The following is a 15,038-nucleotide window of genomic DNA, read 5'->3' on the forward strand; positions in this document are numbered from 1 at the left end:
AACAATTCACAATGTCAATCATTTTATTTTTATTGTGAATTAGAAAAAGTTGGTTCGGGGGCAACTTGACAGCCTATTAGGGGCCAGATTTGGCCCACGGGCCTTAAGTTGAGTATCACTGCTATAATGTAAAAGGCAACAGTTTTATGGCTGTGATGTGTCGTGTCGGTGCAGTGTGCCTCTCGTCCACCAGGTGGTGCTTCAGCCTTTTATTTGCACCTTTGTGTTGCAGAGAAGAAGTGAGGAGGCTGAAGTGTGAATCCAAACAAAGTCCTGTGAGAGACATTTCTTCACATGTGGCTGAGCTGCATTTTAGAAAATGATTATATATGTTGGTAAAGTCACTAATTACAACACGCAGCTTTGATGAAACCACATGAGGGCGGAGAGCTGATTTAAAATACTTTGTTTTTTCACGCAGAAACATAAACTCAGGTTCTCTTTGCCTCTGGAGTTTATTTGAGTTGTTTTGTTGTTGCTTCTGTAAAAATAGAAAACTGTAACTCAACAGAAAGCTTTTATTAAAAAACAACAACAGAAAACCTGTCCTGCAGTGATGCGGGAAGCAGGGACGTAGCACCAAATTCTGGGCCCTCTGCATCAGCTGTCTCAACATGTCCAAGTCAGTTTGCTTTCTTTCCTTTTCTGGTCCTTTTCTTTTTTGGAAACCCTGATCGCGCTAAATCAACTTTAGCTTTGTTTGGAGACAAACCTTTTTGGCCCTATACCCCGTGAAACCTGAACAAATTGGCTTGACTTCTTTAAAAAAAAAACATGAGAAGGCAATGAGCAATGAAACGAATTAATAACCCAAATTCTCAGGAGATGAGTAACAACTACAAGAAAATTGCCTGAAAATAAAACAACATAAATAAATAAAAACAGAAGAAAAAGAGTTTAAAAAAATTAAATTAAAAAAAGAAAACAACAAAAACAAAACAACAACAAAACAAACAAAGACTATGTTAAAGATTAATCAGTGACGAAAGAATCAGGGTTTTGATCTGTTTAAAGCTCTGTGTGTGTGTGTCTGTGTGTGTGTGTGTGTGTGTGTGTGTGTGTGTGTGTGTGTGTGTGTGTTGCACTGACCCTCATTGAAATGCATGCTGGGAGGCTGCTCCGCGGCTGCTGACGGAGGTTAACTGAGAGATAAATAAAGCAGCCCAGGAGACGCCCCTGGCTCTCCTCATCATCATATCTTAATTAGATAGGACAGCTTTAATTAAAACGATATCATTTAATGGATTTTTGTAATTAAAACAGAGTTAGATGACGGCTGGTTGCTCCGGTCAATTTATCACCTCTGATTAACTTTTATCAACCAATCAAAGCGAGTAAACATATAATTTATTTTCTCCATCCATGGTCAGAAAATCCTGCAGCCAAGTTTAAAATCTCAAACCGAAATAAGACGGATTTACAACCACAGCGTGTTTAAAAAATCTTAAAGTAAAAAATTGCATATTTAACTCTTGGAAACTTGGACCAACATCAGTGTTTTTTTTCTGGACGCATGGAAACCTGAGCACAATGATTTCTCTCAGAAAGGCATCCCTTAACTTGGCCAGAAATTTCCAAGAAATTAGTAAACAATGACAAAAACATAAAATTGCTGTTGGACGTTCACGCGCTGGAGCGGGCTTTCGCACATGTCCGCACTGGAGCATTTGTCGGACATGTCCGCGTTGGAGCCGGCTGTTGGACATGTCCGCGTTGGAGCCGGCTGTCGGACATGTCCGCGCCCTGAAGCGGGCTGTAGCACATTTTCGCATTGGAGCGGGTAGCGGACATGTCCGCACTGGAGCGTATGTCGCGCGTGTCCGCGGACTTTCGTACGTCAGCGCTGGAGAGGGCTGTTGCGCATTTCCGCGCTGAAGGACTGTTGGCATGAGTGTACCATTTCGTAAATGTAGGTTAAACTGGACATTGGGGCCACACCTTAGGGGGCGCTGTGGAGCCACTTAGCCATTTCCGAAACCAACAAAATATGAAATCTTTTGCCAGGCCGGACCAGATCCATGGGCTGGACGAGCGTAGCACTTTTCGTAAGTTTTTGGGCATGTTTAAGCCTCCAAAAATGTGAATCACTGGAGAGAAAAATAATAATTCCTTGCGTTCCTCCTCTGAGGGTCCTCAGACGGTTCATGATCCGACCCTAAAAATTACCTGAAAAGTAGCAAATAATCAATTAAAAAAAATAAAAATCTGAAACATAAGTTAAGTATATAATTAGGAAAATTATAAATATAATTTTTGGACACGTTATGGTTTTTAAAAATATTTCATATATATATACATTTTAATATAATTTTTAAAATATAATTTTCTATATTTTTTTCCTGTTTTGCTCAGTGCCTTTTCTCCAATGTTTCTCTGAAAACTCAAACCGATCAGCTCAGGGTCCAAAGCTTTGAATACTTATAAAAAGGCGTCTGAACTCAGCACATGAAACGTAATGTGGCTCCAGATTTCAAAGGGTTAATTTATATCTCAAATCTAAATGTCTAACAGGTTGTACAGTATCTGGAGCTGCAGAGGAGCAGCTGTGTGCTGCTGAAACATCACTGCATCAGCGTTTTCTCTTCCAGTTGGCCGAGCCGGTACGTGCAGCAGAGAAACCCTCTGAAACGGAGCAGCAGATGTGACCGACGCTCTGGATCTGAGTCCCTGGACGATCATCAAACAGCAGCAGGTAGAGACGACTTCACTTTAATCTTCCACAACTTTTAATCGTTGGCAGGAACACTTTACTGCTCCAGTTGGAGCCAACAAAGACAAAAACATGCAATTTATGTTTACTAGTCCTGAGTGTGCTTTGTTCTCAATTCACTTGCCAATAAAGTTGTGAATTTATGGACACAAAAGCTCGCATGCAGATCACAAATGGTGGAAGTGTCACATTTTATAAATGAGTGCTGCTGCAAATTGCAGATGTATTTGTGACGACTCTCGCATGCAAATGCAGGAAGATGATGACATGATTTGTTTTGATCAGTGAAACAAATCAAAGTGAAGAGGAGAGGAAATGAGCTCATGTTGGTAATTTGTTGAAATGGGCTTCAGGTCGAGTGGCTGATCTGTGTGGCAAAGAAAAGGAAATCTTTTCTGTTCATAAAAATCTTAGATTTAGAGAATAAAGTAATAATATTAAGATAATAAAGTAGCAATTTCAAGGAAAAAAGTTGTAATATTAAGAGAAAAAACTAAATTTACGAGAAAAAGAAAAGTCATAATATTAACCGGAAAAAAACAAACAAATTGCAGAGAGTAAAGATGTTATATTATGAGATTAATGCAAATACAAGAAAAAAAGTCATAGTTCTATGAGATTAAAATTATAATTTTTTGAGGTTAAAATGATGGGATAAAATGTTGAAAATATTAGATAAAAAGTGGAAATTATAGATGGGGATTTACGTTATTACTCAACTCTGCAGTCTGTGACTTTATTTCTCAAAAAATTAAGTTTAATAAGTGTACAATTTTAATATTGTAATATTGCAACTTTTTTCCTTGTAAATTTACAATTTTTAATATCATAATATCACAACTTTTTTTCCAGTAAAGTTATGAGTTTAATCATGTGATGTTACAACTCTATTCTCATAAATGTAGGTGTTTTTTCCTCATAATATTACTTTTTTTCTCAAAATTCTAACTTTTTGTACCTAATATTATGACTTTATTCTCAAAATCTAACAATTTAAAAAAATTTAACAATGCCCAACTCCTCTGACGTAGACAACGCAGGATGTGATTTACAGAGAAGAAAAATGTAGCAGGCAAAAAATATAATAATAATAATAATAATTATTATTATTATTGTTATTGTTATTATTATTATTATTATTATTATTATTATTGTTATTATTATTATTGTTATTATTCCAGCCTCACTTGCAAAAATGAATAAAGAAATATTCTCTCCCGCTGGAGGGTGTAGCATCTCGACAGGACGCCCGCAGAGCTTCGCCTCACTGCTGCTAAACCTGAACGTGCAGGTTTATCAGAGAAACATCATAAACTTCAGCTCAGTGTTTTGTTACCTTCTGTTGTTTTCGACTTTCTATTTTATTTTATTGATTCCACTTTTCCTGCTCTGCACCTGCTCAACCGGTGCTGTCCCATCCCTCCTCCCCACATGAATGCACCGGTCATCCCTCCTGCACCCCTCTCAGCGGAGTGTGAGATGGTACGACCCACCGCCTCACTCAGCGGTCACCTCTCTCTCTCCGTCAGTGAGGGAAGCATCAGCAGCCAGACAGTCTGCAGGCTTCATCCTCCTCCTCCTCTTCTTCTCTTGTCATGACCCATTTCAGGAGCGACTGCCACAGAGAGAGACGTGAGTACCACACACACACACACACACACACACACACACACACACACACACACACACAGTAACATCAGTATATTTTAGAAGATGTTTTAAATGATGTGATGTTGCAGTGTGATCCTGTGAGGCACATATGGTTCGTACTTTTTCTGTGTGTACGTGCGCGCACGCGCGTGTGTGTGTGTGTGTGTGTGTGTGTGTGTGTGTGTGTGTGTGTGTGTGTGTGTGTGTGTGTGTGTGCGTGCAGCAGATTTTTTAAAGATGCTCTCAGTTGTTCACCGAAGCGACTTGAGCTTCGTCGTTCAGTTCATGTGAGGAAACAAACAGTGAGATACGAGCAGAGCTGACAAATGGGTCAGAGCACTATTTCAGTCTCTGAATTTGTCTCTGAAACAGAAATGAAAAAAACACAAAACACATGCAACAAATAGTTCTTTGATTATTTGACTTTGTTTAAGAAAATAAAAATAAAAATAAAAAACCAGCCATTTTAGTTTTCAGGGTTTGAAATGGAGTATACAGAGTAGAAATGCCACTTACGTTTCTTTTTCTAATATTAAAAATGAATGAATAAATAAATAAATAGGTAAATGGTTAAATATAATAAAATATTTCGACAGTACTCTTGTCAGTTCAGCATCAGTATAATCCATAAAGGTGTAACTGTATTTGTGTAGAAACTGTGTATTTTGGATTTAACTCCCTGTCGGTCTCTGTTGGTTTGGCAGCTGTTTGTCTGATATCCTGATTATGTCTTTAACATAAAGTAACAAATTTTAGGTTTTCTCTTTTTAAAATAGTCCTCTACATCTACGAATCTCTTTTGTTGTGTCTTCTTTGGTGCTCCTGCTGTCAGTAAAATTAACTGAATGTGATTGAATTGTGGAGAATCTTACAAAGATGACATTTTTTGTGGCAAACTGACAAAAGTTTCAACATATATACATAATTGTACGTGTGATCTATGCAGCTAACAAGCGTTAACTCCAGCAGGTCTCCAACAGCCGGTTTAATACATCCAAAGATCTTTTATAAAAATGAAGTTCATGGTTAACAGAGCGAGCCTCTAATGGAGACAGGCCTTTATTTCTCAAAATGTGTTGCCACACCGGGCTACTAAAAGGGACTGGCATTTAATTAGGATAAGGCTCATAATTACATATTTAAAATCTTTTATTTTTTATGCTTATTATTCTCATTATTTTATTTTTTACAAATTTCTTACAGTTTTTTGGGTCGTTTCTTCTTTTATTGCTCGTTGCCTTCCTCCCATGTTTTTGAGAGAAACTGAGCCATCATGCACAGGTTTTAAAGGGTTAACCCATGTCTTTGCACTGTTGGAGGAAGCTGGAAAACCCGGAGAAAATGCCCGCCGACACACGGAGAACAGGCAATCAAATTATGAAGATACTTCCCAGTATGCCTTGTTTTTCGGGTTTTTTCAGATGGAGATTTATTTTGCATTTATGTCGACGACTCTCTGCTTTTGTCCTGAATGAAAGCAGCACGAAACCACGATAAAGATCAGCCTCCACCTCAGCGTCCACACGCTTCACACATGAGGCCAGTTCAAGGGTGCGTTTATTCATCCATAAAATCGTGCAAATGTCAGCGCTCACATCCTCGTCACGGTGAAGAAATGATCCCAAACTCAAACGCCTTCTTTTTACCGCTGCAGGAACAACTGCAGCTGCATCATCACTGGATGTTATATTTTCGGTTTTTGTACTCTGTTTGCCTGAGTGACGCGTCGTTTCCTTCAGTCTCATCAAACATGATCAGGGTTTTTTTTCTTGGGCAGATCCTGAATCAAATCATGTTTGTTAACCCTTTGAAACCTTTAGAAAATTGTGCAATTTCTTTCAAAAAAGAAAATAAAAAAAGGCAGCGAGCAACTTGGTAAGAAATGTTCCATAAATTGCAAGAAATTTAGATTATTTTCAAAAAGATAGGAGGGGGAAAAAAGAAAAAAAATAGATTTTTTTTTTAAAGCTAGGAAAAAATGTGTAAGGAAAGGAAAAAAAAATATTTTCAAAAAGATGTTGGGAAAAACATGTAGGAAAAAACTGCATTTATAATGATCATAATTACATATTTAAAATTATGTTGTAGTATTATTACAGTTTTTAAGCACTTTTTTTCAGGTCTTTTTTTGTAACTTTTTTAAATTAATTTTTCAGGCAAATGTCTTTTTACTGCTACTTTTTAGTAATTTCTTGCAAACTGTCAAAATCTCATACTGATATTGAATTGAGCTCAGTTATGTGTGGGAGAAATAATCTCGGTAAAGAAGAGATTTTATTTTTTATTTATTTTCTTTTCCTCCACTTTTTTGGGTGTTTCCACTTAAAAAAATGCACATAAAAGCTGCTGGTGGGAAATCCACTAAATGATGAAAAACACATCAATCCGTCCTCAGAAATGAGCCGTGAGACGCGTCGTTTCCTCCAGTTTGAGACGTGATCAGCTGAGTTGTTGTGTGTCGGAGGTTGAATGAATCCGGGATGTGTGAGATGAATCTGTTGTTTCTGATCAGCCGGACGGTCTGACGGAGGAGATGCTGCTGTGATGGAGCAGACAGCTGCTGACAGATGTGGGGGGCAGCTGCGTTCACCTGTCAGGCAGCTGCAGCTGGATTAACTTAATATGTAGGTTAAAATGTGAAAAGTCCATAGAGGGACAGAGATTTAAATATTTTTTACTTGTTTGGACTTTTTAGCAGCTGGTTTTATCAGTTCATCTGGATTTATTAGAGCAGGGCTGTGATCAGCCACAAAAAAAGGTTAAAAAATGTTTATTTAATCCTCTGAAATCTGAGCGAGGTGTCTCGATTTCTTCTACAAAAACATGGAAAGAAGGTAATGAGCAACTTGAGAAGAATTGACCCGAAAATTAGCAAGAAATTAGTAAAAAGGTACAACAAAGTTACCTTAAAAAATTCGTTTAATTAATTAAATTAATTAAATAAATAAATAAATAATATGAAATGAAATAAAATGGAAAAAAGTTAAAAAAAAATAAATAAAAATAAAATAAAAAAAACGAAAGAACAAAACGAAAAAAAACAAGGGAGGGACCTAAAAAGGTGCTTTAAAATGTATAATATTCTTTAATTATTTTGAAAATCACACAGACACAAGGGGCAGCCAATCAATCAATCAATCAATCAATCAATCAATCAATCAATCAATCAATCAGTCAATTAATTATTATTACCACAGAGTAAGACTAAAAACAGTGTTAATATATGGTATAAGTAAATATAAAAACACAGCTAAAATACGTCCTTATAATGATGATGATAAAGATTCCTGCACTATAAAATCTTACAAGTTGATTTTACTTTAAAAACAATCTAGGAAACCGATTGCCTTAAAAGATGTAAGTAAATAAAACGATTAATGGAAATGTATGTTTATTTTATCAAATTGTTAAGCTTTCTTGCAGTTTAGTTATATACTTGATTTTGAGAAGTTGTTGCAACTTAAAAATGACAAGATGGGTTTACAGCAATATTTGACAAATTGATTTTACATAAAATAATCATGGAATTTGATTTATGTTGACTTTCTATCTTAGTGTTAGGTTTACGAAACATTTAGTGGTATTTTATTTAGTGGTGGTATTTTTATTTTTAATTTTGTGAATTTGTTGGAACTTAGAAATGAAAAGTGAAATTACATTGTTCTGTTTAAGTGTTACCAACTTCTGTAAACCAAACTCGTTTGACTCGACCTTAAAAAACTGAAAAAAACCAAAAACAACTTAAAGTTATTACTTTGATCAGTAACACATAAACTAATTAAGTTTTTTTCAAGTAAACCAGCTCGATTAACGCAGCTGCCTTGAAAATTGAGTTGAGGAAACTTAAATTGATTCATTTGAGTGTTACCAGCTGAAGTTATTTTTAAAGCTTTCTCTACTACATATATATATATATATAACATGCTCACTTTTTCACTAATTGATTTTATCTGCGCTCATAAAAATGAAACAGATATTCAGCAAAATGCCAAAAATCGTCCGATAATCAGCCAGGCTGACGATCTGTCGACTCCTCTGGATGATTGTAAAACACTTTGAATTGTGCTTTGTTTGAAAGGTGATCTATAAATAAAATGTATTGACTGATTATGAGACGTCGTACTCGTCTGAGCTGAGATCATAAAGATCTTCCTCGTGGTCACAAAAAGAAATGTCTGTTTCCTGTTGGGCTCCGTCTCTGAGGTCGGATCGAACCGCTCGGTCGCCGTTCGGATTTTAATTGAAAATCTGAGAGCAGCCGATGTCTCCACGACCTCCATCAGAGCTCGCGGCTCCCGGGACCCCCCGCGGGTCAAACCGTGTTCGGGAAGGCAGCAGCTGGCCCTTCGCCCCCCATCACGCCCCTCTACCCTCCCGTGGCGCCGACAGTCGGCGGCAGGGTTGTTTATGGCCTCCATGCCGGCTGCAGCTTGTAGAACATTAGTCTTTTAGTGTGAGGTTTATGAGCGCCGTCACTCACCATCTGTTAACTGCCGGGGTGCCTTTAATCGCCCCCCCCTCCTCCCTCCCCTGGAGATCGATAAGGCTGCCAGGTCGCCGCTGCCGCCGCCGCGTGCTGAACGGGTGATTGTGCATCACGGACTGAGTGATTACAGCTATTTGCTTGCTTATTGCTTGGCATTGTTTGGACGACACGTCGGCCTCTGAGGGCGGCGGGAGGAGACGGAGGGAAAATGAGAGAGGAGGGGAGGACAGAACGATGACAGGACAATTTCACACCCTCGTGGTTATTGGTTTTCAGGGACACGCCGCTCAGAGTTTGGCAGGAAATCCAGAGCGGAGCAGAGGCCGGCGCTCAGAGGCGCCACGACCAACGCTTGTGTCTGCATGTTTGTTTTTAACCGTTTGTCAGGACTCGGTCAACAGATTATCCGCCGATCGATCAGTTATCAGGATCGATATTTGGCATTTTACTGATTATCTGTATCTGCATTTTATTCTGATTATCGCCGAAAATATTAATTAATGAAAAAGTGTACGTATTAAATAGAGCCCGACCAAAGTGGGATTTTTGAGACCGATTTTATAGTCAAAAATTCACGTATTACCAATATTGTGACCGAATGAAAATAGATCATTTCTCTGTGGATCTTTTCTGATTTCGCAGCGATATGACTGCAAAAGTGCTCAGAAGGCTGCTTTCTTAAACAACAACTTTTATTTAACTATTTACTCACTGAACATCACAAAAAATAAAATACACATCAGTACTGTTGGTCTTTGCTGACCATTTAAATAAAGAATAAATACAATTAAAAAAATAGCTAAATAAACATCAGTCTTGTTCAGCATCGTTTTCTGCATTATATGGCCTGTAAAAAAAGTTTTTTATCGGCGCGTATCGGAAAAAAATATACGCTGATGCCGATATGCTCCAATATGTCTGTGAAAGACTCATATCGGCTGATAATATCGGTTGATCGATATATCATTCGGGCTCTAGTATTAAACTCACCCACAGCAGGAAAGGCAGTCTGTAATATACACAAAAAAGTGTCTTTTACTTTTTTTACTATTTTTATTCATTCATTTTTTATTTAAATTTCACTGAAAAAGACATTACAGGGAACCTGCCGGTAACTTTTTTGAAAAAAATAGTTCAGTGAAAATTTAAATAAGAAATGATTAAATAAAAATAGCTCCCGGGGGTTTACAGAGTTAAAGTTTATTTATTTTATTGAAAAGGACTATGCATAGTTAAAAACATGAATGTTACCACATGATCACCATACCAGATTATATTTAGATAACTGGAGCTGATTCGAAGTTCCCAGAGGCTTTAACTTTATTCTGTAATCGGAAACTTTCCTGTAGTTTGTGCTGAATGTTGGTAGATGAGAGTTGTCGTTTTCACCGGTTGCTGGATGTTTGTGTCACTTGAACATAAATGGATGATGTTTTAGGGATTTTGTTTTCCAAAAACGACCTGAGGAAGGCAGCAGGAGGTCTCACAGGAGTTTGAGCTGTTTTCTAAAATTAATCTCGTAACTTTTTTCCGCACAGAAACTCTTCGTGTGTCTCTCAGGCTGACAGACAGCTGACGACGCTGCTGAAGCATCATGACTGCGAGCGGAGACGAACTGCAGTCTGACACATGGAGGCCAATTACAGGCCGCCGCGTGTGTGTGTGTGTGTGTTACCTGTCCAGCTCAGGTGCAGAGACGACCTGCCTCAGAGTGTTTATAACCTGATGTGACGGTTTGTTTTTGTTTTTCAGACGCCAGGATGAACGGCGAGCTGAGAGTTGGTCGCACCGCGACGGCCAAGAGAGGCGGCGGCGCCCCCGACAGGTGAGTCTGCGTCACGCTGTGTGTCTGTGGCTGATGAGGGGGGCGGGGCTTTAGAAATGTCTTTCCAAAAACTTTCTGACGTCAGATGCGTCTGTCTCCAACTATTTTTATATTTTTAAAACCCGTTATCTGACCTTCACACCCACTAAGATTTTAGGACGTTTCTTGGACTTGAAGACATTTTTTTTTTTTTTTCTTTTTCTAAATTTTAGGACGTTACCAGGATTTTTTTGTCAGACTTTAGGACATATCTTGCATTCTTTTGGATATTTGAGGATTTTAGGATGGTTTTCAAATTTTAGGACATTTTTTGGATTTTAGGTTGTTTCTTGAATTTTAAGACATTTCTTGCATTTTTGGGACATTTCGAGTACTTTAGGATGTTTCTCAGACTTTAGGACATTTCTTGGATTTAAAGATTTTTCTTGGATTTTAATACATTTTGAGGAATTTGGGGCATTTTTAGGATGTTTTTAGGATTAAGGGACATTTTTTAGGATTTCAGGACATTTCTGTGATTTTAGGACATTAGTGTCTTATCTGTGTCCTCTGTCGGGGGTGTGGGGGATCCTCCTCTGGCTCTATTTTGGTGCTGTTTTATGTCTCTGACACCAAAAGGACAAAAACTATCCACAGTGTCAATCACTTTATTTTTATCGTGAATTATGAAATGTTTGGGGGGCCACCAGGGACCCTGTCAGGGGCCAGATTTGTCCCACGGGCCATAAATTGAGTATCACTGCTTTACTTTAGGATTTTTCAAAGTAAACGTATGAAAAGTTTATTGAATCAGGTTTGTTAGCGGACAGATGAAACCGTCAGCGGACGTTGTGATGCTGCTGGCTGAAGTCTGTTTTTCTGTAATAATTGCGGCCTGTTTGTGTTCGTGAGCTCACGGAGGCAGATCGTCTCCGCCGTTCGGAGCAGCGGCACTGTGGTTGTGAGTGCTGTGTGTAGCTGTCTGGTTGTTTGTGGTTCTGCTGCTGGTGTTTGTGTGGAGCTGACGGTGAGTGACGGTCCAGCTGTCTCCTCCTTTAACCTCATTCTCTGTTTACACGGAAACTAAAGCCAAACTGTCCTCCCAAATCCCACCGCCGCCAGCCGCTGGACGGATTAAAGCCGGGACGAACACGCCGCCGCGCCGGCCAGAGCCGGGATTTACGGCGGCCGGGCGGCCACACAGGCGGGCGCAGAGCGACTGTGAGGATCTGTGCAGAGGACCGGTGGGACAGTTCGCTCTGCACGGACCAAACAGCGCTCAGGCTGTCACGACGCTCTGCAGCTCTGCGAGGGAGCTGCGCCAATCCTCAGAGCGCTTTTAGGCTCAGGAAGTGAGGAGAGAGGTCAAAGGTCACACGCTGAACTGAGATGGTTTTTCCTCTGAAAGCCCAAATCCACCAACGTGATGTAAAAAAGACACACAGTCATTTCAAGGAGAAACTTTCTGAAAACTGTAACATACAACAGGGACACTCAAGTGTCTTTACTGAGGGGACACTTCTGCAACAAGACAGGAAGCCAGGGGCCAGTCGCAGCGGCCCCATACAGCTCCCACGATTTTAGGACATTTTTAGGATTTTTTTTAATTTTAAAACATTTATAGGATTTAAGGACTTTTTTTGGATTTTGGGACTTTTTTTTTAGGACCTTTGGACATTTCTAGGATTTTAAGGCATTTCTAAGATTTGAGGATATTTGTGGATTTTGAGGATTCGAGGATTTGAAGACAATACTCGGATTTTAGGACATTTCTAGTATTTTAGGACATCAGTGTCTCAGCTGTGTCCTCTGTCGGGGGTGTGGGGGATCCTCCTCTGGCTCTTTTTTTGATCAACAAGCTCTATTTTGATGCTGTTTTATGTCTCTGACACCTTATGGAGACTAAAAGGACAAAAACTATCCACAGAGTCCATCACTTTATTTTAACTGTGAATTAGAAAATGTTTGGGGGGCCACCAGGGGCCCTATCAGGGGCCAGATTTGAGTATCAATGACATACTGTCTCAATATGTTGACCTTGTGGGCCATCAAGGTCATCCCAGCGCCAAAAGGCACCTTTTGCGTCTGCTCGATCCGCCGCTGGACGGCATCAGTTGAGACTGCAGTCGGACAGACCTGGTGACATTGTTATACACAGACAGACAGACAGACAGACAGACAGACAGACAGACAGACAGCTGCTGCGTCAGTCTCATACGTGGACAGGTGGCATCACGTGAGAACGCGGCCTGATACAATCTAGAAAACAGTGGATTTTTTCACAGCTTTTGTCTGAAATCGACGCTCTGAGACAGTAAAGCTGCAGCCGGACACATTAAACCATGATTTGATAACGATGATAAAAAAGCTCCGTACAGCCGAGCTGCAGATTCAGCTCATCATTCTCCGGAGCTCCGTCACTACCAGAAACACCGCTCAAAATACACAGTTATACGATACATTTTTTAGAAAAGATAACGATTTTTGTCACTTTAACATCCACTGAGGCTGACTTTCGCAGCACAAAACAGAAAATGTTGTCCGTCTGTGAGGATTTGGGAACTTTTTCCCTTCAGGCAAACTTTGAAACAGCAGCAGGATCCGACTTTGATGAAACTTTGGGCGCCGTGAGGAAGCGTTCTCTCGTTAGTTGTAATGTTTTCTCTTCTCCGTGTTTCTCGTGAACACGTTTTGTCATTGATGAATGTTGGCTCCTCTGAGCTCCTGGACGTTTCCTCAGAGCAGGTTTACTGTCGCTGTGATTAGGAGACGGAGGAGGAGGCCGAGCCCATCTGGAGCGCAAGCTGCTGCGTTCACACGAGGAAACACACTGAAATGATGAGGAGAGGTGCGTGTGTGTGCGTGTGCGTGTGTGTGTGCGCGCTGAAGGTGTTAAAGCAGGGAGACTCGGCTGGCGTTGCTTGGGGCCACTTTTGAAAAATGACTGGAGGTTATTTCTAAGATTTTAGGACATTTCTGTGATTTTAGGATATTTTGAGGACGTTTTTTTCAGATTTTAAGATGTTTTTAGTATTTCAGGACATTTCTGTGATTTCAGGACATTTCTTAAATTTTAGGATATTTCTTGGATTGTAGGACTTTTCTAGGATTTTTGGATATTTTTCAAATTTTAGGATTTTTCTAGGATTTCATGACATTTGTTGGATTTTAGAACATTTCTCTGATTTTAGGACATTTGTAGGATTTTAGGACATTTCTTTGATTTTAGGACATTTCTCAAATTTTAAGATACTTCTTGAATTGTAGGACATTTTTAGGATTTTAGGACTTTTTGAGGATTTAAGGAGGTTTCTAGGATTATAGGACATTGTTAGGATATTCGGACATTACTCTGATATAAGGACAATTCTAGTATTTCAGGACATTTCTACAATGTTCGGACATTTCTATAATTTTTAGGATGTTTCCAGCTTTTCGGGACATTTCTAGTATTTTAGGACATCAGTGTCTCAGCTGTGTCCTCTGTCGGGGGTGTGGGGGATCCTCCTCTGGCTCTTTTTTTGATCAACAAGCTCTATTTTGATGCTGTTTTATGTCTCTGACACCTTTTGGAGACTAAAAGGACAAAAACTATTCACAGTGTCCATCACTTTATTTTAACTGTGAATTAGAAAATGTGTCGGGGGCCACCAGGGGCCCTATCAGGGGCCAGATGTGACCTGCAGTTTTTCAGAACAGGTTTGGTTTCCGGCATTTTTTGCATCCGTCAGAAACTTTTAGAGAGTTGTTAAATCATGAGCTCACAGCACATGGGTGAAATGTGTGTCGTCGTGCACACCGGCTTTGGGATGAGCGGTGAATGAGGAGAGCCTGGTGTTATCGTATCATGGTACCCTTCGACTCCTCGCTCTGTCGCTCATCCTCCTCAGCTTCGTCTCTCAGGCCGCAGCCCTCAGAGAGCCGCCGCTCGCTCCGTGCTGCATTTTAAATCGCTTCCCTCCCGGCAGACGTCCTTTCAACTTTTAAAGAGAAGCTTTTTTTCTCTGAGTTTCAGTCTGACTCTGAGCTTCAGAGACGAGAGACTCCGGGGAAACTGTGAGCCTCGGTCTGAGGTGAAGGAGGCAGCGCTCGCATGTGTGTGTGTGTGTGTGTGTGTGTGTGTGTGTGTGTGTGTGTGTGTGTGTGTGTGTGTGTGTGTGTGTGTGTGTGTGTGTGTGTGTGTGTTACACGTTATAACTGCAGAGAAGCAGCTCAGAGAAAAACATGATTCCCTTCAGTCTGTCTGCCCTCTGGCATCGCTGTGAGCCCCCCCCCGGCTGCTCGATGTTTGTTAATTGATTAGATGTCTTTAATGAGATGAGATGAGGAGCTGCTGAGGTGTCTCGACAGCAGGAAGCTCACTGCACTTTAGAGGAGGAAACATCAGG

At 40.0% G+C, this 15,038-nt stretch overlaps 1 protein-coding gene across 2 annotated transcripts in view; it reads left to right on the forward strand.

Moving 5' to 3' along the window:
* Positions 1 to 15,038, forward strand: part of LOC148189079 (uncharacterized) — a 52,989-nt gene that overhangs the window by 3,657 nt on the left and 34,294 nt on the right. Inside the window, exons 2-4 of one of the 2 annotated variants that reach the window (XM_088079603.1) lie at positions 2,589 to 2,692; positions 4,179 to 4,342; positions 10,599 to 10,671. In XM_088079603.1, coding sequence (XP_087935729.1) covers positions 4,306 to 4,342; positions 10,599 to 10,671 — 110 coding nt within the window. In that variant the 5' untranslated portion in view covers positions 2,589 to 2,692; positions 4,179 to 4,305. Of the gene's footprint in view, positions 1 to 2,584; positions 2,693 to 4,178; positions 4,343 to 10,598; positions 10,672 to 15,038 lie in introns of those variants that run through there. The other variant, XM_088079604.1, reaches the window with a different exon arrangement.

Source organism: Plectropomus leopardus, chromosome 7 (genome assembly GCF_026936395.1).
Source record: "Plectropomus leopardus strain MGB_pleo_1.0 chromosome 7, ASM2693639v1, whole genome shotgun sequence".
Taxonomy (NCBI): domain Eukaryota; kingdom Metazoa; phylum Chordata; class Actinopteri; order Perciformes; family Serranidae; genus Plectropomus; species Plectropomus leopardus.